This window comes from Electrophorus electricus, chromosome 25, assembly GCF_013358815.1.
Source record: "Electrophorus electricus isolate fEleEle1 chromosome 25, fEleEle1.pri, whole genome shotgun sequence".
In the NCBI taxonomy this organism is placed as follows: Eukaryota; Metazoa; Chordata; class Actinopteri; order Gymnotiformes; family Gymnotidae; genus Electrophorus; species Electrophorus electricus.
Genome location: NC_049559.1, coordinates 6,046,000 through 6,072,707, shown reverse-complemented (window position 1 = coordinate 6,072,707; position 26,708 = coordinate 6,046,000). Strand labels below are relative to the sequence as shown.

Genomic DNA, 26,708 nt, shown 5'->3' with positions numbered 1-26,708 from the left:
CATGGAGGTGATGCATTCAAATGTAATTTCTGTTATGAACAAGGAAGTTATTCAGTTCACCTATAAATCACATACATGAAGCCATAAAAGAAGTTATGGAAATCATTTTTTCTTTATCCGGCCCTAAATGGCTGGCATGTCTTAGTGTCATGGCAGTTCTGATGAAGTACATGGAAAAACCAACACGAGATGTGTTTACCCTTCCAGAAACACCACATATTTTAATCACTGTGTAGGGGGGCAGACATGAAACACCACAGATTTTAAACACTGTGTAGAGAGGCAAACATGAAACACCACAGATTTTAAACACTGTGTAAGGGGGGCAGATATTAAAGCTAGGACTGAGTCTGTTTCAGAAATGTTATCGATTCATCATTTTCTAATTAGGCTCCTATTAGAGTCTAATTTTCTAATTAGGCTTCTATCAGTTCAATTCATTTTTGAACAAGCTTCAAAATAAAAACTATATAGAACTTGTACCAACATTTGAAGTGCAAAGAACTGATACTAATTGGATGTGATTGAATTCAACTACAATTTAAGCAGTTGCCAAACAAACTATCTTTAAGTAATCAGGTTTCCTGTTTCCTACTATATTGTATGGTATAAATTAGTTGGAGTCAATACATTACACAAATGATGATTAGCTAAAATATTAGTCCAAGGTGAGCACATTTTTTTGAAGAAAATGCACCATATAAATGGCGTGGGAACATAAAAGAAAGAACAGTCCAAATATTAGTTCTAATTAATTCTAAATAATGACTTTACGCCAAGAGGTTTTGGTGAATACATCTATAAACCACACATTCATGACTCCAGGACATGAGGCAGTGGTAAAAGTGCTATTTAAACAGGCTAAAGTCACTAAACTTTGATTTTTTTTTTTGCCTTAATGTGACACAGATCTGATTTTTTTTTTCAGGGCTGTGTGGACACAAATTAGATTAGAGTCACTTTCATATGCAGTCCTAGATCAGATATGTATACAATTTTGACCATATGGCATGAATGAGAACTGCTAGATCAGAATCAGTGGCCTTTTGCCTATGCATGCACTTAGCATGTCAGCAAGCATGGCGTGCACAGCAAAAGACCAACAGGAGAGAGAAACGATCAGAGGGAAATGGTCAATTCTAGCCGTCTGGCTAATTTGTTCGTTTTTTTCCAGCTGATCATGTACAGCTGATGAGCTTTTTGCCATCTTCCAGAGCAAAGTCAAGACAGGAAAACCTGACCTGACAAAACTGCAATCAAACAATGTGGCTTGTGATTCGAAAGTAGCCTGGGTCACATTGCTACGCATTGTATAGTATTAGAATTCAGTAATGTGATGGAGACCGTCACTTACTAAGATTAAATAGGAGTTTTAAAGATGGTGTGAGAAGATGGGTGCTCTGGCCACTTCACCAGGGAGCTGGCTCTGTGGTCCAGTGGTCAGAGTGTTTACTTCCTGTCAAACCCAGGTTCGAGTCCCAGGTAGGGTGGCTGCCTTCAGCCTTCATTACAAGTACCAAAAAATAAATTAATCAAACGAAAATAATTGGATTTGAGTCACATAATGATGAGTCACATAATGACATGTTCTTTGCTGTTCACACTGCCATCCAAATGACAAATCAGAATTGTGTCACATATAGAGGAAAATATTTGGGCCACTTTTACATGCATGTGATACCACGCATTACTAGATACAGTAGGCTTTAATCAAGAGAGTATCACAGTTGGCTGGATATTTTTTTTAAGAAAGAATACAAAAACAAACCCTGAAACAAAGTTTGGACTTATACCAGGTCCAGGATAAGACCCACTAGTCTGCCAGTTTCATCTCTGCATTGGGCATTTTCCACAACATAAAAATATTCAGCGAAAATTCATGCTGTAGTCAGGGGTTAAAACTGTGAACAGTCTCTAAAAATAAACCTGTAATGCAGCTCTGTCAAATGGGTAATACGTCCTTAAAAAGTGTATAAGTGTGCATTACTGTAAATACTCATCTACCCTACAGAAAAAAAAGTAATACCAGGCACCAGGCAGGATACAGGATATTTTAAACTGGGTACTTCAGAAAACGCTAAATGGGGAGCATCTGGTTAGCTAGCAGTTGACTCCCTTTAACGGAATAACGGTTGTTTACCTCCTGCTTACAGGGCCAGTGGCGGGTGCCAGTTTTTATCTAGCTGGTTAAGTTGTTATTTTAATGCCATCCCCAAGCATGCTGTGAAGAGTTAGCTAGAGAACTAGCCATCTGCCCGTCACTTTTAACCGTTTAAAGACTTACAACACAGCTTTAGAGAAAGAAGGGTAAACACTGCACAGAGATCCACGAACCACACATTAACGCGTACAGCTAGCTCGCTAGCTAACGTGCTCATCTGACTAGAGGCCACAGAGCTAGCATGCTAACATGCTCATCTAATGACTAGAGGCCAGAACTAGCCTGCTAACAGGCTAAAGCTAGCTGGCTAGCTGTCGCATAGCCACATCCTTCATCAATGACATTTGTTTTTCACGAGTCCGAGCAGTGCCTGCTGGCCCAGCTCCGCCTGTTTAAACACGCTCAGTCCTCGCAGTTCTGGGAACGGCTCGAAGGCGGACGTTTCTTCCCGATATTTACATAAGTCTGAGATTGTAAAACAATGACTCACCTGCGTCTGTTTACAAACTGTCATACACTGTTCCGACAGCTTAAATGTGTACGGGAGGGAACCTAAGCTGTCGTAGAACTGTTCCGCCCCGTCTAGACTCAGACGAACAGCAAGCGACAGTAGTTGCAGTATATGAATATAGACTAGTGGATATGTAAATAAAGAGCTTGTTTAGAATGATCTTTTCGTCAGAGTATTTGCATTAAAGGCAAAACAACCTAAGTGTTAATAGGAAGCTAAGTATTTAAAAGGAGAGTATCTGAAAAAGGAATAGCACTACTTAACTCAATGGTTTATAGTACTATTCAGCCAGGCCTATTAGACGTTTGAGGGAATCAAGGTTGAGGTACATGATATTGTGTGTATGTATTTCAGTACAATTTCAAAATGAGCAAGACATTACTGAAATGATGTGCCTGTTACCTATTTAGCACATAAGAAAATAAATCTGCAAGGACGTGAAAAAAAAGAAGTGAAAGAATTTACGGAAGTCAAACAGCCAGAAAGCTGAAAACAGCAAAGGTGAAGATAAACAAGGGACAGCCCTTAACTATCAACAAAATAAAAAAATAATTAGAAATACTGTTCTCTGCTTTGCCAAAAAGACAACCCTCAAGAATTCTGGGAAGAGGTTTATATTAGTTTAATGGCAAAAATGGATCATTTAATTAAGTATAGTATACCTGGAGTGCAGTCTGAGATAAAGCAGTGATTTATTTCAGTGTGCTGAAGTACTGAACCACAATGACAAAAATGATTCCTGCCTATTCACTCACAGACAGCACTGCACACATCACACACCTGTGTGGCATACTTCCAGGACTGGTGGGATTGTTTGTTGCACCTCTGAGTGATATTCAGTCTATTGATATGCATCCAAGGAAATCTATTTTACAGTTTGTAAACTGTCTGGACATCATTAAGACACGTTCTGTGGTAGAAACACTGGAGCAGGGTGGGGTGGGGTGGAGTGGAGTTAGAGGAGTGGACAGTGGATGTAAGATTGCTGTCTAGTAACCCAGAGGAAGCAGTGCTTGACGCCAGCACACCATCCACTGTCCAGGTCCGTGTGGAAAAAGAAACATTTTTCAAGTCTCCTTCAAGGCACAGGAGGAATACAGTAATTACGACGGGGACCCATTTCAACCTGGGAACTTCCCTCCTGCTACGCCACCCCCTTCTGTGTCATTTGTCTTGGCTTGTTGAAAAAAAAAACCCTGCTGTAATGAAGGAGGCAGAGAGCCCTGCTAATGGCCCCAAATAAGTTCCTTTCTGTACCATTGTTGCAGGGTAATGGCGATGTGTGCCTCAGCTGTAAACCCGAAGACGCCATGTTGCGAATGACCTATAGAGAGCACGGCAGCCCACGCATAATGCTAATGCACCGCAGAACGCCACCAGAGCTCGGGTTCGGCCTTCTTGCCCTTTTTAAAGTCTATTAAGAGTGTCAGCGGTGGAGCCCCGGGGAGGGGGAGGGGCACCGGCACCGTGTCAAACGCGCACACAAGGGCACTTAGTCAAAGGTGAGAGGGTGAATGGTGGAATTAGTGACAAATACCAACCGTAGCGGGATTTGGAAATGAAACATTTAAAGCAGTTTTGACCATGTCCATGTTTTAAGCGTAGATTTGAATGATTAAAGCCTATATAATACTTACATTTAGCTGTCAAAACTTGAATAATTTTCATATTCCATTGCAAGTCAAAGAGACATCTAACTTTTGTCAAAGGGACATTTTAATATTTACCGCATCACTGATATTCTGGAAGTAAAAGATTTTTGAATGGCTACATAGTTTGTAAGCTTACAGGAAGACAAAAGCAAATAAATCAATTTTTGTACTCATCACATGACCTCCATTTTGACAACTCAAAACCAGTAATGGTCCAAGGAACATAATCACTGGGCAGTGACGACATGTATATAATTGCACGACTAATAAGCACAAATTTCTTTACTGTCACTTTAGGAAGATAATCAGAACAATAATTTGTTTTTTTTGACACGTTTAGCTACATCGCAGGTAATGGTACTGAGAACGCCCACAATTCAACAATATTTCCAACGCGTATTGCCCCCAGCAGGGCGAGAAAGACTTCTGCAGGTGGTGAAACGACGTCTGAGTGGAGATTTACACCCTTGCTGTGTTCTGCTGTATTCTAGTTCTCAGAGGCAAACGTAAATAATGGCGTGTGCATATTAGTTCAGCAGTCTAAGACTACCTAAAATCCATGAACAAATCATTCACCTCCCTTATTTCGCCCGTCACTCTGAGCCTATAGAACGCGAGACCAGAACCAGGCGTCGCCTTCCGCAAAAAGTCTTTTTTCTTTTATCTACTGCTTTATCTCTTTGAGATTTATTCACGCACATCAGGCCCACCATCTCTCCCGCTCTTGGATTTCTTGACCCAAACCTCTCTCCTCTCTCTATTTCCCCTGTTGCCTGCTCGCGCGCTCTCTCTGTATTTTGATGATGTCCTCCTGCACTGATGACTAAATTATGATTGGGTTTAAGGATGGCAGGGCTTTCATCTGCCCAGTGTTGCCGCATGCTCTCCTCTCCAGCACAAAAGGGTCCGCTACCTCTGCACCGCCTGCTTTTGAAGAGCGGAGTGCCTACGCCGTCCCCATGGAAACCGCCGTTCGCTTTAGAGAGACAGAGAAGGTGAGCGAGAGAGAGGGAGAGAGAGAGAGAGAAACAGATAACGTGAGAAGCGCAAAAAGTCTGGATGTCGTTTCTTATCTTGGGTAGCTTGAAAGCTCTGGACATAGGCTGCATAGAGGGATCAGGACTTTGGACTAGAGAGATTTTAGTAGTTATAGAAAAGGTAGTGATCATTGTTTTTGAGAAACAGATAGAAAGATGATTGCGCCATCATTTTTTGAGTGAATAGTTGCTTGTTTGTTTGTTTGTTTTTCCTTGTTAATGAAAGACTCAACACCTGTTGCTGGTTTCAACCAACTGTCCCTCCGTGACCCAGCCCACCTGAGGGGGACGGTTCTGACTCTGCCGAGATCGGTCTGGTCTCGCTAAGAAAAACGTTCGCGGCTCTGCTGTTCTGCAGCAGCCTTATTACCGGCCTGGTCCACACACAGGCTCCATTCACACAGGAGGCATCACTGACTTCCCGTTTCATTTTAATAACGTTCTCCTCACGGCAGCACCAAAGCAGTTTTATTGAAGTGCAGACTTCCAAACGAAGTCGCCATTCTTACAGGAAGAATCCAATTTTCCGAGGACAATAGGGGCTGCCTGAGAGGGCTGATACGTTTCCTCGGCTCGTGGAGTCCGTCCCCCGGGATTACCTGCCCCGCTTCTGTTTTCCATCGCGGGTACCTAATCTCGTCAAGGATCCTCGCCGCAGTGGATGTGGGCACAGTGATCCGCACACATCCCCTCCTTCCTTCCTGATTTTGTGCCACCATAAAAACAGACACAAGACAGATATTGGTAGCGATTATAGACAATGGCGCTATTCTGGGTGCATTCAGTGACGTGTCATCTTGATCAGCTCCGGTCTCGTTGCAAGACCGTGGTTTTAGTACGGCGTTAGGGGCCAACAGACACACGCCTGACGCGCCTTGATGCTCCAATATAGGTTCTCCCGATTGCGCGATGGCTTGTTGGTGACATAAACTAAAGCGAGGATTGTGCGACTGCCCAGCCTGTCGGCACAGAAGCCAACGCAGTGGAACCACAGCAGGAATGAAGGGTAGTGCCTGCAGCGCCCCCACATGGACAACACAAGCCACTGCTGCGGAAAACCACTGGCAACGGGCCAGGTTTCTATTAGACTCAGACAAAAGTAACATGTTGTGAGTTCCACTTTTTATTAGCTACAGATGCATGGTACAACTGTAATAAAAGTATGTGGGTCGGTATACCCTGACCCACAATGGCTGGAAGAGGCTCTAGAGTTTACTGACAAGTGAGACAGAACATGTTCTCTATTGGTTCTGATACTAGTACAACAATAAACATGATATTAGAACAATGCTGAGGACTGAGTGTAATGCTGGCTTTTCGAATATTAAATTAGTAATATTATGATTAAACGGTGGAAGTAAAATGGTGCATGGGGTTAGGACTGTCTGAACTACCTAGAACACCATCCCTCATCCCCGGAAAAGACACTTTCATTCATTCCACCTGAAAGTGCGTCCCTCCCCTCTGGCGTTAGTGGTACGGTCCTCCCGGAGCGGAGGTGGACTGGCATAGGACCAGGGTCGGAGATCCGAGTGTGTTGTCGGTCCTTTGTCAGTGGGAAGGAAGGGGGTGGGGCATGGCGTGGGCGTGTCTCCGGGACGGCTTCACAGTTTGGCTTGGCTGGACAGCTTGGTTTTCAGATTCTCCGCCAGCTTGTCCAGGAACTCGAACGTGTTCAGGTAGTCGGTGCGCTGCACGCTGGAGTGGGTGGGACACACACACACACACACACACACACACACACACACACACACAGATCAGAGCTGCTCCACAGCAAAACCAAGAGTGTGTAGACACTCTAGTCACACTGAAAGGTTGAGAGCGTGTCTGTGCTCCGCAGGCTGCTTGCTCTTCTAGACTTCCTTCCTCCACCCGAGACGCAGCCACTCAGCCGCTGTTTTGTTGGAGGAATCGATCAAAGAGAGTTTTGTTTTTTCACCTCAGCAGAACAAGCACTAGTTCACTCTGCCAACCTGCAGACGCGTCCAGCTGCACAGCGAGCTTTTTTACGGTCATTTTAATTACTACTGTTATTAATTAACTGAAGGAACATGAAAGTGCTTCAGAAGAGAGCGAGAACAAACCTGGTGACGAGAGTTTAGGCATTACTGCATGATTACGTGTAGATTCTCCCATAGGAGTTTGCTGTGTGTATACTTATAGTCCCTTTCACACATTTCCTTGACCTGTACTTGAAGCGTGCGGTGCTCTGTCCGTGGAGAGAGCCGGGACTCACTTGGCCAGGCCTTTGATGCAGATGGCCAGGTCCTTGGTCATGAAGCCAGCCTCGATGGTCTCCACGCAGACGGCCTCCAGTGCCTGGGCGAAGGCGCGCAGCCCGGCGTTCTGATCCAGCTCCGCACGGTGCAGCAGACCTCGCGTCCACGCAAAGATAGAGGCTGCAGACAGCCGAGAGGGTGGGTGCGTGGGTGGGTGCGCATGTGTGTTTCTTTAGTGTGGAACTAGAGAGGTGATTCTGTGATTTTGTTCTGCTGGGACGTCTAATGAATTGACATTCATATTCGAATGTGCTTTAAGAAGGCAGCGGATACACACAGCCGTGAATACGCACACCATGGACACACATCAGATAAAAACACGCGCTAGTAAGCGGTGTACAGTGCTTCTGTAAGTTCAGATTGTCCTTTGTCCTATACGCGAGTGTGTGTGCGCGTGTGAATGCGGACATCTCACCGATGGGGTTGGTGGAGGTCTCCTTGCCCTGCTGGTGCTGGCGGTAGTGGCGCGTGACCGTGCCGTGGGCCGCTTCAGCCTCCACCGTGCGCCCGTCCAGACACACCAGCACGCTGGTCATCATACCCAGAGAACCGTAGCCTGAGCGCGGGGGTGGGGGGTGGGGTTGACATGGGGCAAACTGAACACCCACAGCACTGGGAAAGTGTCCCTTCACACGCTTTCCTCGTGGAGAATTCTAACCAAGGCGTGAGGAAGGATGGTGTACGAGGGCAGTGCGCGCAACGTGTGTGTGTGCGTGCGGCGGTCGGTCCTACCCTGGGCCACAGAATCGGACTGTACATCTCCATCGTAGTTCTTGCAGGCCCAGATGAAGCCACCCTCAGACTTCATGACCTGGGCCACCATGTCGTCAATCAGTCTGTGTTCATACCAGATGCCCTTAGACTCGAACTGAGCCTTGTATTCCCCTGCACACACACACACACACACACACACACACACACACACACACACACACACCACACACACACACACACACACACACACCACACACACACACACACACACATCAGGATAATGTACATTTATGTACTTGTTTGGCTTCTCAGCATTAAAGTTTCTATTGTCTAATGTAATGTGTCCTATAACCACTCTGGGCTACTATCCAAATTTCGTGGATCACCATGTTTATAAAGCAAAACAAATCTGAACGTAAATGCTGCTCTAAATGTCTCTCTGGCTTTTGCCTCCGTTCCTGTAACAGCATATGTAACGGTCTTTGTGTGTGTTGTTGAACAGCGGGCTTACTTCTCGTAGATCTCCTGAAAGATGTCCTTGAAGCGCCCGTCGTACTTCTTCAGGATGGTGTTCTTGGTGCTGAGGTAGAGAGGCCAGCCTTTGGACAGCGCCATCTGGAAGGAGCTGTGAGCAAAGTCCCGGATGGACTGGTCCGTGTTGTACATGCCCATAGCGATCCCACCGGTACCTGCCAACGGTCCCAGAGGCGGGTTGGGATGGGGTGAAGGCATGTCAGGAGTCTGCCATCACAACCTGGGGTCAAGGCCACGACCGCCACGCTCTCGCCTCGGGGAGAGCATACAGAGAGATACCCTGTCCAACATCCTACAGGGACCCTGCCTTTTCTGGGATGTTGAGTCATGGGAACTTAACTTGGCATCAGTAATGTTCCAGCCTGTGCAGAACCTCCCACAACGCTCTCCCTCCCTCAACCGAGGCCTCGCAACGAAAAACCATCTATGTTCATGGTACGGTAATGGTAAACTGTACAAAATGAAAAACTAAAATAACTGATTACACAAAAAGGGGAAATGGCTGATGTGGGGGTTTTTTTTGCAAGGGGGCTTTTATCACCCTACAGAACTGGCTGAACTGAAATGTGAAGTCACCACGGTCCTGTCAAAGGCTGAGGAACCTGATTACCCTCACACGTTTGTTCGTAGAGCGTGCATGCTCAGTCAGTCTAGACCTGTGCAGTTAAGGACCACCTCACACTGCTTAATGATTAACCTGATTTAACTGGCAATGCACCAGCTCTCCGTACATCGGTCTGACCCTTGGCCTGTCCAAATGTATGCAAAATTCATATTTAATTACCACACTGTTTGCTCAAAGTGGGCTGAGGTACAGACAAACAGAGACTCACACACTGTATTACTGAGAAGGTAAACACAGCGCTTGCTCAAGTAACAGGCTGTCTGTACAGGGAACGTGCTTGCATCATGCCGTGCTGTAGGACTGGGAGCCAGTGGTGCATTCTGGGTTACTTGGAAGTACAGTAACAGGAGAGGCAAAACACAGCAGCGCACTGGAGTAGTGAGCTACCCGAATTGTAACTGGACCAAAATGGAGTATATGCAAACCCTTTGTTCTTCTGAATGTCATACCTTGGAAATCATGGACAACGAACTTAAGGGGCTCTCCTCCGTCCTTCGGCGTGTAGGTCATCTCCACACGTCCAGGGCCAGGTACAACAAAACCGTGGCCTTGTACTGAAACAGGAGGGAGGAAATGCGGGTTTGTCATGCCGGGGAACTGTGGAGTGACTGCGGTCTTAAAAGGATAGAGTGCCATCTAGTGCCTGAATCAAGCTTCCACTCAGACCTCAGAGGCTATCGTAGGTTAATTAACAGATCCTTTAAAGACCAATAAAGAATAGGATGGTTTAAACCGGTTTCATTGTGCGTTTTAAATCACAACTAGAAAGGGCTAGAGACTGGCCTGAGTGCGCGAGGACGTTATTAGCAGTTACCATGCAGTCATGCACCTGAGCCTTCGCAACAAGCTCACCTACCCAAGACCGAGTCTAGAACCCTAAATAAACGGATGTGACCCTTTCTGGCAACGAGGGGCATGTCGTTCCACCTGCACAGCATCATTCAGGAGGTGAATGTAAATTTTAAAAATAATAAACATTTCAAAGGGTCTCCCACCCTGCCTCTTGTGTTGGTCCCCCAGACGTTTGTGCTACGCCAATGCTCATGGACCTCCAGAAGGACCATGTCTGCTGCATCTGGCCATAACCTAATCTGGGGAGTAGTAAGGCCCAAACAAAAATGCCCAGACCAGATTATGCAGAGCTGTGTTTTGTAATTCCCGACAACCCGATGTTGGTCCATTTATGAAAACATGCCGCAACCATCGGATGACCTTCTGAAGTCAATTCCAAGCCCAGCGAGCCAACGGACAGCAATCCATGGAAAAGCAAGCAGCTGCCCACTGTGCGATGCGCCTTGACCCATGCTGTTTCACCGGCACCACGCCTGTAATCATGCGGTCCCCATCCACACACCCCTCCATTCTTCCCACAGGGAGTTCTCCAAGTCTGGTTCACCCTGGTGGGACGGCAAGTCGAGGCGAAGGCCCTGAAACCATCATGGACAGGATGTGACAGCAGACGTGCAGGACCTTCGTTTTGATGTAGCGTACAGCTGAGTTCTGTGGGGAGGATCCGGGCTGCGAGGGCAGGACCAAAGGGCACTCACAGCGGCTGGAAGCCCGGGCCAGCTAATGGCCCGAGCGCAGCACAAAGGCTGCAGGGGGACAGCGTGTCAAACCCATATGGCGGACGCTGCGTGGGTTCTGTAGTTCAAAGGGCACCGTGGGCCACATACTGACTGAACTTTGCCCAGAGAGAGGACTCACTCGGGTCATCCCATTTCTGACAAAATCTATTCAGTGATTTAATTGGGCGAGGTGGGTGGGTGTGTGTCAGGGGGGTGGGTGCAGCGCGCATGTGGTAGTGAAGGCTTCCTGCAAAGCTGCCCACGTAACTAAAGGAGGTGGAGATTTGAAGTTGCACCCTTTGACTGCAGAAGATGCCCCACGGCTAAACCCGCGCGTTTCATGTAGAGCGGCGAGGACCGTGCTGAGAACACCAGTTAGAGTGATGAGGTGTATTCCTCTGAGTCAGGACAGGAAAGACAAAGGTAGAAATGGTAAGTTATTGTAAGATCAGTTGGTTAACCGTACTGCCAAAGGTCATGCGCACAAATTTACTTACGCTGGGTTTTGCACACAATGCATGACAACAGTAGGAGCCTGTGCACCTGAGACTTATCCGTGAGAACCACGTACTGTACTAGCAGCGTTTCCCACATCTACTTGAGCAGGCCACCCAAGTACCGTAACGACCAGAGTATGTTTGGCCACACATTTTAGCATTTTTCCCCACTCTTTTTTTCTGACAGAATGATGCCATTTCGCTATCGATGTTCTAGTGGAGAATCTTCCATCGCTGCTCCCTTGACAATCACACCTGCTCTGCAGTGTGCAGAGAAACGTTTTACAAACAAACACGGAGCTTACTGTGCAGTTCTTCTCTGACTTTGGTAGTAGTTTCAGACTCTAAGACCAACCATGTTCTGTCGGTAGCTGACCACAAGACTCGAGTGTATTTAGCACAAGTAACTTCACCGTAGTGCAAGATGCAACAAAGGTGTCCTGGCTAAATGTAAGAAAGAGTTTAATGTTTTCTCCCAAGGCTGTGGCAGTTATAAAGACATGGACTATCTTTAGCTACTAATTAGATCCCTAATGTTTCATGCATTTACTCAGTAGAAATAAGCATTCAAGAACATTTGAAGAGAACACTGTGCAAGGACGATGAACAGAGACGTAGATCACCACAGATATCCAAGGTCAGCGTTTAGTGTGAAACGACAATAAATAAAAGCAGAAGCCTTGATGATAAAAATGTGTTCATTTGATGGGAAATTACAACAGCAGTCAGCAGTGAGGTGAAATGCACTGACCAAACTTGTTTCGACACCAAACACTGCTCGCCTTACTCGTCCTATGGGTGTATACGCAGGGAAGTGTTGGATCAGTGAGATATGCGAAATTACTAAAAATATTCACTAAACTGTCATTGTAGGCCATGTGTGTGCTAGCAGGTGATGCTGGCCCATTCTGCTGGGATATCTCAGACCTGTGGGAAACAGCGTGTAGGAAAAGGAAATATGACTGATGTGCAAAACGACTAATCACAAGTCAGCTATTTTGGCATGACGCATAGAAGGAAGCAATCTCGAAAATGGAGTCACAATATAAACAGTCCCCCAGGAAACACAGGTCATCTGGAACAACAACAAAAAAAACCTGCAGAAGTGGGGACAGCCAATCAGAATGCAATGGGCAGAATCCTGACAGTGTGCTGAGGTTAATTAAAGCACTATAGACATCAGACTCTCCATCTACGTGCGGATGGCGCGTCCGAGACGAGTCCCTGCTACAGCAGTCCTGACCTGATCTCCGTGCGCGTGTCTGCCGATGATGATGGGCTTAGTCCAGCCAGGCACGACGCGCGGGATATTCTTGCAGATGATGGCCTCTCGGAACACGGTGCCCCCCAGGATGTTCCGGATGGTTCCGTTGGGCGAGCGCCACATCTGCTTCAGCTTGAACTCCTCCACCCTCTTCTCGTCGGGCGTGATGGTGGCGCACTTGATGCCCACGTTGTAGCGTCGCACTGCCTCCGCCGCCTCCACGGTGACCCGGTCATTGGTGGCATCGCGGCTTTCGATGCCCAGGTCATAGCTGTGAGGGAGGAAACAGCGGGTAAAGTGCACACACAGTGGCGTAAAGGCTCCCATGATGCCTCACGGCTCTCCACACGCAGTCCACTACTGGAACGCAACTGGCCAAGATTGCGCGACGGGTCTCAGTCACCGCAAAGAACACAAAGCAAAAGTGACAGCCGTTTTTCCATCGTACACTTCTACATTTCACACATAAGCTGCCTCGAAACATTTCTTTTCTAGGCTTTTTTTGTGAAGTTTCTGGGGCACTTCTTCATATGCAAATGAGTCAAGAACTACATTCACTAATGAGAAAATGCCTTTTAGTGCTTAACCCGTAACCAGCATACCGAGCCTGTGAACATGTGGGGTTCCTCTAGGAAAACGACGACTGAAAAACTGGTTTTATACTCTTTCTACATTTGATAGAGAAAAGATGGACCAACCCACACTTCTTGCTGGGACGTTTGCCCTTTTTCCAAAGCAGCATTCATCGACCACTGTCTTCTGAAAACGAGAATGACAGGTGGCAGCACCACACATCACGTAAAGGCTGACATACGCTGGCGACATTTAATGACAGAGGACACGTGTTGCCATTGTGCCAGCTTCGGTTAGTGTCACCTTAAACCTTGGGGTAAATGGTATGAGTTGGCCCATTGTGCTCAAAGCGAAATGAGGCTGTACACGGCACAGTGAACTCTGCCTCTCTGCACTCTTGTGAGAAAACAGCCAGAGAAAAATGCTTTGGCAATAACTTTACAATGTGTTTTATTAAAAGACTGTTAACAGTCTTTTATTAAGGTAAATGTTCACAAAAGTACTATTCGTTATTAATGTATTGCGGTTAATAATAATAAACAAAAACCAATCACACAATCAATAGGGAAAGTAAATGACAACCTAAGTACCACTATAGAGAAAACAGCTGCTTTTCGATGATTTTTCCCAGACGAATGTGTTGATTTTCCCTAAACCTTTTTTTTTCCTTTTTAAGACGTCCACTGCTGGATGTTTTGAAAACTGCACTTAAATTTGAATGCATGAGTTTCACACTGGGTGAAGAACATAATTGTTCATAAATATCGACACACATGATTATCGAATTCCCATATCAACAGGAGCGTATTCGTGATATATTGCAGTACCGATATTCTGTACACAGCCCTAGAGAATATAAAAATCACTACAATAACACGCAACTCGACACGTGCAAAATACCTGCCAGCAAGAAGCTTTTAATATTTATGAACATAAGGGATCAAACCCCAGAATGACAGAAAGCATTTAGCCAGTGTGTTACAGTCCTACCTTAACAACACAGACGTGATGCTTCTACACTGGGTGCTTTCACAAACGGTCTCAGTAGCACAAGGGCCCAAGACTGAACTTAAGCCTAGTCTGTATGCAAATGTATCCTTCACAAAACCCCAAAAGCACTCAGAGAGAAGCGAGATGCCAACAATATTTCATATCAGGTAGTTGCATTCCTTACCACGAGAGAAGCACTACAATCATTACGCTGCACTGGGCCAAGTGACACATTTGACAAGGTTGCTGAGCTCTGTGTTCATGAGTTCTGCCTATTGTGTTCTGTCGCTGTGACCTTTGACCCGCTTTTCCTGCCCTTCTGAGGGTTGGAGCACAAGGCAGCATCAACCACGCTGATTAAAAACCTCAAACCCCATCACGTCCTTGAATATGCATTGCTACCCGAAATCAGCTTTGGCTAAGGCAAGTTCAAACAGACACGAACCTGAAAGACATCAAATGAGGGAAGAGACTGGACCAATGTCCTTCCACCAGGTAGCCCAACAAACCAGGTTTTCATTCAAGTCCAAACACGTCAAGCCAAGAGGAGACCCGTACAGCCAACATAAAGCATCACCTCAAACGTACAAGCAACACAACATTTTCAGTGGCCATGTTACCAGTTAATAGATAATGAAGGGGGACATTAGGATAAACTTTCATTTTTGAGTTCCTTTACGCATGACTACATTAACGCAGGATGTAACTGGTCAGAACTGAAATGATACAGAAGGCTCTTGAAACACTGCAAAGTCTACCTGCTCCTGACCAGAAGCTCTAATGAAAACATTGCCTAACATGTGCATCAACACGGTCATCAAAGGTTAGATGAAATGCATGTCAAATATTGAAACCCCACTGCTCTCAATGAGATTATCATATAGCACAAAGTTTATACCATATGCTCACAGTGCAGATGCTCAGTTCTGTGTCTGTAATATGACATGCGCAACAGTAGTACTCCGAAGTCTAAAGGTCAGACACACGTGGGGTGGGTGACATCAAACAGGTGCATCACACAGCCAGCTGGTCAGTTTGTACTCAGAAGTATTACTGCCTGTTATTAATTCCCTCTGTATGTATGAGATGTTTCCTCAAATATCAGAATTGCTAATTTGCTATTATTTACAAGTAATTAATATGTGTGTAATAATGCCAAAATATGAGCAAAAATGGTAAGACTGAAATAACACCTGAATATGATGTCATGGCCTCAAAGATGACTGATCTGTCTCAAAGTTTATATGGATCTGCACAACACAGAAAGGCATGTGTCTATAGAAGCCTGGTCACTGTGAACGCCTTTAAACGGTGAAACATTATCAGCCAGACATTACAGCAACCTGCTTACATGCAGTATCAAGTGTAACCTTGGTAACACCTTCAAACATGTTCGTGCTAACAGGTAAATTACATGACAGTGCACAATACTACTGGAAATATTTAATTCTCTTCACCATCCCCTACCCACACACACACACACACACACACACACACACTCACACTCATACACACACACACACGCATACACACACACCCGCACGCACACCCGCACGCACACACACACACACACAGACACACACAGACAGACACACACTCACACACACACACTCACACTCACACACCTGTGTAAGCATAGATCCAGGTATGGGAAGATGAGCTTCTCTTTAATGAGTTCCCAGATGATTCTGGTCATCTCATCTCCCTGCATCTCCACAACAGAACCAGCCTGGATCTTCTCAGACATTTTGGAACCTGAAAGACAAGTCCAGTCACTCATGAAAGCAAGGGGTGTTTATTTATACACCACTTTACAAACCAGTGACAATGCAACGTGCTTCGCACAAACATATAAAAACAATGAAAAAATAAATACAGCTTATAACATCCCGAAGTGCACCACCTCAAGAAGGCCTTTGCAAAATTAAATGAAGTCTCCTGAGACTCAGTAAATTCCACCCAGAGATGCCGCGAGTCTTCTTTTAACCCCTCACGAGCTGAAGCCGCGAGGCTGTGCAACAGGTGCGTGTGGCCGACGCTCGAATCACGCCGAAACAAATGTGTCCTGCGTGTCCTGCATATCACCCTTCCCGTACACTGCGCCACGCACTACGACGTGCCCTCGTGACTCGTGCTGAACGTCCCGCCCTCGAAAGCAGAGGCGTGCGCGCGCGCGCGCGCTTCCATCAACGATCCGGGACGCGCGGGCGCGACCCGACTGCTAATAGCCTCGACACCGAGGAACCGGCTCGCGAAACCGTCCGAAAGAGCGGCGCTGCGCGAGCGCGCCTCTGGAGAATAGGCCGCGCGCACCGCGTCCGTTCATTGCAGTCTGCGGAAATTGGCAGTTTTAAAGTGGGAAGTTTTTAAAGTGTGATTTTTTAAAAAAGCAAGAAAAGAAAACAAGCGACACGTATCACAGGCGATCAGTGACGAACCCTACCTTTAACTCGGACGAGACGGACGCGCGAGCCTGCGCCTGCTTCCTTTCAAGTGACTCGAGAGGAAGGCGGGGCTTTCGCGGATCCGAGCATAGGATTGGCCGGGGCGTGAAACCCTACGCCGCGTTAGAGGGCTCCAGGCAATCAAAGCTAACCACGGAACTTGGCTGGACCAATGAAATCTGGGGCGGGAGTGCATCTCCTCCAGAGAGACCCGCCCTATTTCGGTGGAAATTGCAGATAAAAATGTTGATTTTTAAAATATTGATAAAATATTGATTTCATTGCGGCTTCCTATCCCCATGAATCCCACATAAAATGTGCATTTTCGATACACACACGCGATGATAAGATTCAGTATTAATAGACACTTTTACCCACTTTGCAAGCTGCAAATCCGCCCCCCGTGGTCATGACTGTAACTGAAGGCCCTGAACTCATAGTATAAGAGCTTCTCTGGAAATATTATTCAGCGTAGAGGTTTGTCTGATAACTCTACTTCTACAAAAAAAATAAAATCGTAGTTTTCCATCCAAATAAACACCAGGTAGGCATGCAATTTAAGTACCTACAAACAGGTCTAAAAACGCAATGGATTCCTTGAACAAGCCATAGTTCATCATTCTCGCTTAGCGCAAAGCTCGGATCAAACCAAACGGCTGGTTTGGACCCTTCAATGGCGACTCTGCCATGCAGAACATAAGAAGGTGAACCATTCAGTACCCGAAACTCCACCAATGTGATGGTAGAGGACATAACGGCAGTTCTTCCTCTTTGACCGGAAGATGTCGCTTGTTCACAGGTATTGCAGTCGCCCAAACGAAATTGGCCAAACAAAAGCGCTAAATGACGCGGTCTTTGAAGGCTGGTTGTTTGAAGTCCTCTTCCTCTATACAAAACCTGTCCTGATACACTTTAGCTACATCTTTACACCCTATAGGTACAGTTGCACTAAATGATTTACTAACACTTGTTCATATTTAATTGTGCGTACAAACAGCGTCGGTTACTACGATTCCCTTTACGCTTAACGTCATCATTATGTAGACTGTGTTCCAGGCACAGGACAAAAACACCACATCATATATCTGCTGTATCATATATGAACATGACATCGGCTAAACAATACATTGTCTACCGTAGGTACGCCTATTTAAGCCTAGATAGGCAATAGATAATACGGCATATAAAACGAGAAATGAAAAAGTAACTTCACTAATATGTACGCACAATTATATGCATGACATTTTAATCGAACTTATTATTCTTTTGCATTGTGATTGATATACTGGTGCATGGCATGAAAAAGCGACCAGGATATCCGAAAAGCATAATTTCCATTCTTGTCATGGACATGACAGAGGGGTGCACACCTAACCGTCCTGCCAATCTGCACACAAAGGCTCGGTCCCAGGGCTCACCACGTGACACCACATCTGCTGGTGGTACCAACTAAAAGAAACCAAGCAACACAGAGGATTCGCGTCTCGGAGGCTGTTAGGAGTTCGCGCAGCTGCTCCCCCAAACTCCAGCCTCCCGGGAACGAGAGCACGGGCGGTGCGCACCCTGCTTTTCGATTTGCACGCTGTTCTTTTAGAGTGAATTCGTCCATCTGCGTTTTTGTCGGTCCTGCAGGATTCGGGGTGGCTACCGGGCGAATATAATGGCTTGCCGTTGAGGGGTCGCTACCCCGCTGCCAAAGTGGAGCCGCGCGTTTCACGGATCGGGGCGCTCCTCCAGGGGCTAGGATGCGCGCCCGGAACATCCCGATTCTTACCGGGTTTTGGGGCTGAGCAGGACTCCACCGGCCCGGGGCGCCGAGCGAGGAGGACCCAGTCCGCCCGGACCAGGATGCCGGTAATGAGAGGTCTGCTAGCTCCGCAGAACACGTTCCTCGACACCATCGCGACCCGTTTCGACGGCACCCGTAAGTAGCGGCGGTTGCGCACCTGCCAGTTGTTTGGACAATTTTGATGTCTCTCAAATGCGCCTTTAAGCTCTAAGGTTGAGATCATTCAATAAGCCTACAGAGGCCTTGGTAACACTTTAAAATAGCACAGATATTTATAATACATTTTCTGTTTCAGCCTATAATTACTATCAAACAACTCGTCTGTCCCATTTTCATTTTCCTGACCAACGCTTTTCTCATTTATGTCCCCGGTTCGTCATCACAGCCGTGGCGTTTTCATGTTTTTCTGAACGTTTGCTTTACTGAAACTTTAGTTCAACTTGGAATCTGTTCAAGGGTTTATGTGTCGGTGGTCTCTCTTTTTTGGCAATACAGTCGATTTTCAAACTTTCCCCCCCTCTGAACTGTTCTGCGCGCTGGACACCAGAAGAATATGAAGCATGGGGAAGCCTCACTCACGAGCAAGTTCCGTGTCACCGGGACAGAACGCGCACTCGGACGAGTGTGCCAGTCCCAGCGCGCTGCAGCTTTACCATGCAAGGCGCTGCGCCTCTCCTGGCTGCTCCAGACACTCCACACTCCTGAACACTTCGCACGCCCAGCGATGTATCTTTGAGCAGAAGGGATGAGTAACCGGCCGTGTGCGTCTCTTGGCGCGCGGTTGGGGGGGTGGGTGTGGGCGGAGGGTGTCGCGGACCGAGCGCATCTCACATACAACGACGGCGACTCGAGCTGCGCGGTGCGAAGAATGTGGAGCACGCTCGTCGGACGCGCGTTCCCCAAACCAGTGATGCGTGTCGGTCTGGAAAAAGCAGCCAGTAACGGGGGAATGCACGAGCCAAAGGCCGGTTCAAACTCCTCGCGCCTCCGCGCTGGTAACGGCGCAGGCAGAGCACGCGCTTCAGCTCCGTTTGCGGGGATATTTGTGTTTGATTGGTAATTAGAGGCAGACAAACCCTTACTAATGTAGGGAGAGGGGGAGGGAACCGCAAATGGCATCGTGACCTTAAGATAAGAACTTTCAACTTTCACCGTGTATGAAAAGACATTTTTATCCAGGAAAACAGCACCTCGCCATTAGTCTGCGCATGTGCAGCGCGGAGTTGCCCGTTTAGGCCTGCACGTTTTTGTCACGAGCCGCCTCGGCGTTCCACCTGCCCACGCGTTCACACGTCGTATACAGCTCCATGCACAACTTCTTCTGCACGACCGCTGATCTGTTTTTGTCAAGGACAGACCTGTGTTGTGCATGTTGTTGCAGACTATTGATAAAGTCTTTTGACTCTTCCTGGCCAAAAATAGTGACTGTAGGACAGACTGAGAAAGTGACCCAGGATGAAGGCTGTTTGGCTGTTTGGGGGCCACTGGGAGAAAAAAGGAGCACAGTTCAAGTCTTTTAAAAGTGCAGCTACAGAGTGCCGAAAAACTGAATCTGCTCATCTCAGCCAGCAGGATCCAATGCCAGCTGTCAGTCTTTGAGCCTTTGTGTTATCTCTTCTCTCCTAGAGATACATCCAAACATTAAACTTGTGACTGAATTAATTATCGACTGCATTCTACAGTTAAGAAATGCTACATTGATTGCTACTGCAATGAAAGACATGGATTGGCCCACAGTGTCACGTGTAATTGGTGAAAGCTAGTCACTCCATCCACGTCTGTCACTGTACCAGAGCAAACCCTCCCCCCAGTACGTGCATTCTGAGACCTTTAATTGCGCTGCATACATTTAACCCCTAAACCTGTTAACACCGCACTCGGCTTTCAAGGCACATTGATTGCCTTGGGGAACTATCAAAAGAAAAGCAAAAAAGCCCCCTCCCCACCCATCCACATCCGGACCTTGGCTCATGCCGAATGATCAGCATAATTGTGAGTGCGTAAACGCAGGCGAGCCCCTTTTGAGTCGCGCACGCACGCGGCTAATTACACACCTCCAGCAGCAGAAGAGCAGTCATTGTAATTAACTCACACGCTAGTGTCAGGATTTTACCCGCTTTGCGCTCAGTGCAGAACAGGGACACTCCGTTGTCAGAACTCAAAAGCAGAGCACCAGAAGAAACGGTGGAAAAACAAATAAGTGCATCAGACACACACACACACACACACACACACACACACACACACACTCATTGAAACCCTCGTTAAGTCTCCGAATGACAAATGAGAAATTAATAGGGTTGTGGTTGAGTCCTTGTTGAGTAAGTAGGCAGTGGTGTCACTCCCAGTCACTCTGAGGATAGCAGTGGAGGTTCTTTGTCTGAGAAAGCAGTGTAGCCTTGTTAGAACTGCTGGACAGTTTCACAAACTGGGCAACCAGAAAATCCTGGTTGACGATGGATAACATAAGTGTGACCACAAGTCAGGCACTCACAACTCTAAAGGCCCCCTGGAAAGCAATGAGTTGACAGCTATACTATTAGAATAATTTAGTATAATAATGTAGTGTAATAATGTAATTGTTGTAGCATGTGTACATGTTTATCAACAGACCTTTATCTTACCAACTGATCCTACAATAAGTTCAGGCCGAGAGACGCGGAATGGAAATGACCGTGTGCAGTTGAGGAGCTGTTGCACAGCTGAGGTCTTTAGGACGTGCTCGCGTATAGAACGGGCCATTTTACACTCTACTTTTACCCTGCCTCTGTCTTGTTTATAGCTGTTGTGTCACATGAAACTGCCACTACAATGTACACACACGATCTAGAGACAGATTTCACATGGAGTAATTCAGTTATTGATCATGGTTAAACAAAACCAATCAGAAAGAAAGGTGTGCGGGTGGGGGAGCCCTCAGGTAATCTGATTTACCAGCCCTTCATCAATCGAATTGATCAACTCTTGTATTAATTTAGACTGGGGAAGCATGTAAACATTTACACGACCCCTTAAAATAATTGTGTATATTTATTAAATTAGTTATGTATATTCCTTTTGATGGTCCCTAAATAATCAGGTTAGAGTCTTTGCACCAGATGGTCCTCTTGTGGGTGGGTGTGTGTGTGTGTGTGTGTGTGTGGTTCACTCCTCTACTTTAATCATTCCACAATTCCTGCAGGCTCTCAGATGAATTTGTTCCAGCCCAACGGAGGCAATTTTGGCCAGTTTCCCCTCACCTGTGTGAACGAGTCAGATGCTACCTGTCCTTTTCCACGGTCCCTTGTTTTTCTCTGTCCTTCACACTCTCCATTTCTTTTTCTTGCTCTCCGTCCCTTCACTGGAAGAGCCAAACTGTATCATTCAATGCTGAGAGTGGGCAATTTCTTTCGTAGTCTCTCAGATATTGTCCGCTTATTTTTCTAAGGGATTTTGAACTAAGCACTAACATGGACTACACAGCTGAACGTAGCAGTTCACGTGTTTATTTCTTATTTGGACGTAATACATACGACTCAGTTCTCACAGAAACCGTTCAGTTATGGAGTTTTTAATAAAAGGGAGCAATTAGACAGTCTTGTATAAGTTAAAAAGGGATGAGCCACACAAGGTCCGTTGCCATACAACGTGCACAAAAGTGAAACGACAGTACAATGTAAAAGGCATTACAATGAAAGCTGTAGTCAGAGCAGCATTAGCAACAGGAGATGAATGAGACGCTAACGAATGCTTAGGAGCTGGACATTTCAGGGGATCTTGAAGACGCAGACAGCGAGTGCCGCCTCTCTGTTGGTGTGATCTGCCTCCTGTGCCCCCCCGGTGCCTGGCTCTGAGCTCCATTGTTTTGGGAGCAGGTTGTTGCCGCGGCACCCCTCTGTCGGCCCTGCTGTTTGATTCCTCGGCGGAGTTTTGCCATTGGCTGTGGATGGCGTGGGCGGCGCCGGGTTTAGCAGCGGCAGTTCTAGGTGAGGATGGGGTAAAGACCCAAACCAGAGCATTAGGAGACATTAGAGCGCTCCAGCACCAGGGAAGGAGGGTTTATGGCCAAATAATTTTAGCACTTGGCAGATTTCCTACTTGGATGTCGAGTAGCTGACTGCAGATGTATTTGCACAGGTGTGGCTCCCTGAGTTTAGGGAGCTCAATGACACATGTTTCCAAACGACTACTTTATTCAGAAAAGGGAAATTTAGAAAGAGGAGTACAAAAGTTATTCGAAATTGCCCATCCCTGCATTTCTGGCTGTTCAGGGCTCATGCAAAAGTGTTGTGCAGTATTTCTCCGGGCTTGGGCAGTATCCAGGAGGAATGACAGCAAGCCAGGCTTTCTGAGAGCATATGAACAACCTGGAGGACACGCCCAAGGGCAGAGTCCTAACTCCAGTCCAGGTAATATCCCCCGAGGGCCCAGCTCAGTGCACTGCAGAGCTTCATGCCACTCTTAGCCAATAATTCAATATTTTTTGCAACCACACAAGAAAAATCGCTACAAGGACCGTAGCGTCACCCTTAACCCCATCTCCCGCCATAACTTTCCAAATTAACCAATAATGTCCCTTTTATTAGTCCATCATCTGCCAATAACAGGAGAGGAGCACTTTTATTGTGGCAATTTTATGGGGATAAAACCTAATTACTCACAAGGAGAGCTCCCCACCCCTTTATTACCGCTCAGGCGAGGCACAGTTATGAAACATTTGCGGGACTGAAACTGCAAAATAAGCCACCAGCCTGCATATTGAACAAAACTGCAGCAAGATGACAGCATATTATTTTGACATTATCATCTCCGGCACACAACCATTAGCCACAGCACAAGATGACTGTCTGCAGCTGAGCTGGCCTTTGTAGTGCTTTTTGCAGGTTTTGTAAACAGAGGAAAAGTTCTGCATAGTTGAATTACCGATTCTCCTTGAAGGAGTGAGGAACCATTGAATATACTACCCTGCACTAGATCACTTCAATTTTATAAATTAATATTTGCATTTAGAGATGTTGAAACAATACCACTGCTTAGTCCACTAAGCAACGGTCTGTTGAGTAAATGCAATAGATTTCTTTTTCTTTTTTTTCTTTTTTTTTGCACAATGCTTGATGTCATGCTTATAGTTGCTGATGTCATTTTTATAGTTGCTGACATCATGTGTATAGTTGGTGATGTCATGTTTATAGTTGCTGATGTCATGTTTATATTTGCTTGATGTCATGTTTATAACAGCTGACATCATGTTTATAGTTGATGATGTCATGCTTATAGTTGCTTGATGTTATGTTTATAACAGTGGACGTCATGTTAATAGTTGGTGATGTCATGTTTGTAGTTGCTGATGTCATGTTTATAGTTGATTGATGTCATGTGTATAATGGCTGACATCATGTTTATAGTTGGTGATGTCATGTTTATAGTTGCTTTATGTCATGTTTATAGTTGCTGATGTCATGTTTATAGTTGCTTGATGTCATGTTTATAATGGCTGACATTATGTTTATAGTTGCCATCTGTCAAGCTTTAAAATTATCATACAAAATTCAAGAATCCTAATCCTAATTTCCAGAATTCATTGCTTATGACCACTGCCCATTTGTATGCAGTGGTTTTGCACATTGGTTATGCCTCGTGTATTTATTTCCTTTAAAAACCCATTTTCAGGGTTCTGGCACCAACAGGTTTATGACATCGATCACCTCGCCAGCTGCTAGGTCATCCGGTTTTGTTCGCGGTTGCTTCTTAAATCAACAGTGTGAAAGTTGCTTGCATCAGAAATTTGAAAGTACAAATTGGTGGGGAAAGATGGGAGGGGGGATCAGGGCTTTGAGCCCAACATTAGTGAGAGATCATTAGTAACCTTGTGACATTTTTCCATGTCAGTCCATTCACAGTGTAAATGAAGTGTTAAAACCTATATAGCCACATGGGCCCACTGGACGGTATTTCATTTACTATCTGGTTTGGCGGTAAATGGTGTCTTGTGCTTTACATGCTGTTGTGGATGGTGCTGAAACATGAAGTGTGCACAGCTCCCACCTCACAATGCAGCAACACACCCTAATCCACCATCTTCTTAAATTACACCTCCACAGACAAAGAGCAAGCCCTGGAGCTGGGTCATCGCTGCATGGGTCAACGAGGGTGCACAGGGCCGCCTACACGCTCGTCTCTGTGCTGCTTTTAAAAGACTGGCAGCTGAGCTTAGGAAACACCACAATATCTCTTTGCCGCTGTCCTTGCATGGATATTCAATATTGCCACAAAATGGTCTGCCTTATTTCAGGTCGTTTGTTTTAACGTGCCGTTCGGAGTAAAGCCTCTGGAGGTGTTTTTTTTAGCCCACACAGAAATAGCAGAAGGTGTAAAGGGGCTTGGCAAGATGGGTCAGTAGCATTAGAGAGTCTTTTGTGCAAATTGGGACCAACCGTCTAGACTGGCTCAAATGAGAGAGATAAACAGAACTCTGCACAGAACTTAGAAAGCTATGCCAGCCACGCTAGCAGGCTAAGCAGTGTCAGGCTCACCCTTGAGCGTGAAGGAGGCAGAGGTTCTTCATAGCCCGAGCGAAAAAGGGCTAACTGATGTGCCAGTCCACTGCGGGACTAATGGGAACGAGAATTAAAGGGGGTTTGTGGGGGGAATCAGAGGTAGGCTCCGTGAACCGGGGGCAGGGCCTCAGGACACATCAAGGCCGGAAGGCCTGGCTTCCTTTCAGCTAGTAATTATTTAATCTCAAAGGACCCGTGTGTGCGCGCAATCTTCCGTGACACTCTCCGGCCAAAGGCAAAGGAACTGCTGAGAGAGGGAGAGTGGAATGACCATTGCTCTTCTCTCTCTCTCTCTCTCTCTCTCTCTCTCTCTCCCTCTCTCTCTCTCTCTCTCTCTCTCTCTCTCTCTCTCTCTCTCTTAGCCTGCTTCAGGGCAGGTGATGGTCATCTAGTCTGCCCTTGGTGGAAAATATGATCAGCTCTGTATCATTTTTACTTCCATATCTCATCTGGTTCATGGGCCCATATGTGTCAAACTCCTTGTTCATGTGATCACAAGTATTACAGGCCCTGAGTTATTGGAGTCCTTGCTTGTGAGTCATCTCTCCTCCTCTTTCTCCTGTGCTCTCCTGTGGAGCTAACATTCAGGTCCAGTTGACCACACCTAATCCATGGTCCTCAAAAGCACATGAATATTAATGTTGTCTTAAGACTACAACTTAACTCTCTAAAACAGAAGATGAGCCCCTCAACCAAAGCTTAACAAAAATACCAAAATACCAAAAGAATCTGTGCTGGGTTTCTTGATAGCATTTTAAAACAAAGATCATCTTTAAATAGTAGAGCAAGTATTACATGAAACACGTATAAAATGATCTTAACGCTACAGTAGTGAAACAGTGCCCTGATCACTAAGATATACACACACAAAAAAGGTATTCCTGACATGAGGCCAGTGGATTCTTGAAAACTGGACTGCTGACACAAGTTCCTGGCTGGATTAAGTAGCCTAGTGGAATAATGAATATTGAAGTTACACCTGAAATACTGTCAGGAATAATTCATGTCAGCAGTGCTTGCTGGCCGTCTGAGTAATAAGTTGCTTAGCTGTCCTGAGCTGTATGGAGTACAAATGTATTTCCCTCTATTTCTTACGTGTATAGATTGCGCCCCCCCGCCCCCTTTACCATGCTGATTTTGTCACCGTCAAAGGAACAAAGCAATACATGCGACACTGTCTTTACTCCATGGAAGAGGGGAAACCCAACGTCAGCGTTGGGCACGTTGGCGCGTTGGCTACTTGTGTTTATTTGATTTGAAACGGCACCACTGGAACCATGCTGTCACTGATGAAAGTAAAAATTCTAGAAATATATCGTCTCCTTTCAAAATAAAAGATTAATTGTGAATTCTTCCTTCATAAATTAGAAATCCAAAAAGAAGCACCATGGCTAAAAATAAACTACCCACATATTCTTTTGAATTGTTTTGAAACAGTTGAATAAAAATGGAGTAAATTCTGGTTTTTGTAATGACGCAGCACTGGTCACATACATCCAAAGCACATGTGAATGAAACTCTGTAATGAAACTTT

General features: G+C 46.0%; 3 protein-coding genes across 3 annotated transcripts in view; 1 reads left to right on the top strand and 2 right to left on the bottom strand.

Moving 5' to 3' along the window:
* plekhm3 (pleckstrin homology domain containing, family M, member 3) overlaps positions 1–2,688 on the bottom strand; it is a 30,688-nt gene extending 28,000 nt beyond the window's left edge. The window contains exon 1 of the mRNA XM_026995918.2: positions 2,652–2,688. The gene's annotated coding sequence lies outside the window, so the exon portion shown is untranslated. The remainder of the gene's footprint in view (positions 1–2,651) is intronic.
* Positions 2,689–6,464: 3,776 nt separating this feature from the next.
* Positions 6,465–16,545, bottom strand: idh1 (isocitrate dehydrogenase (NADP(+)) 1). The gene is given in 10 exon segments (XM_026995535.2): positions 6,465–7,059; positions 7,598–7,760; positions 8,056–8,196; positions 8,373–8,524; positions 8,866–9,043; positions 9,963–10,055; positions 10,058–10,067; positions 12,822–13,113; positions 16,031–16,160; positions 16,309–16,545. Coding segments are annotated over 9 exon segments (1,245 nt in total). The 5' UTR covers positions 16,153–16,160; positions 16,309–16,545; the 3' UTR covers positions 6,465–6,965.
* Positions 16,546–18,559: 2,014 nt separating this feature from the next.
* The window catches only part of kcnh3 (potassium voltage-gated channel, subfamily H (eag-related), member 3), a 94,212-nt gene continuing 86,063 nt past the window's right edge, over positions 18,560–26,708 (top strand). Inside the window, exon 1 of the mRNA XM_026995907.2 lies at positions 18,560–18,773. Coding sequence (XP_026851708.2) covers positions 18,698–18,773 — 76 coding nt within the window. The 5' untranslated portion in view covers positions 18,560–18,697. The remainder of the gene's footprint in view (positions 18,774–26,708) is intronic.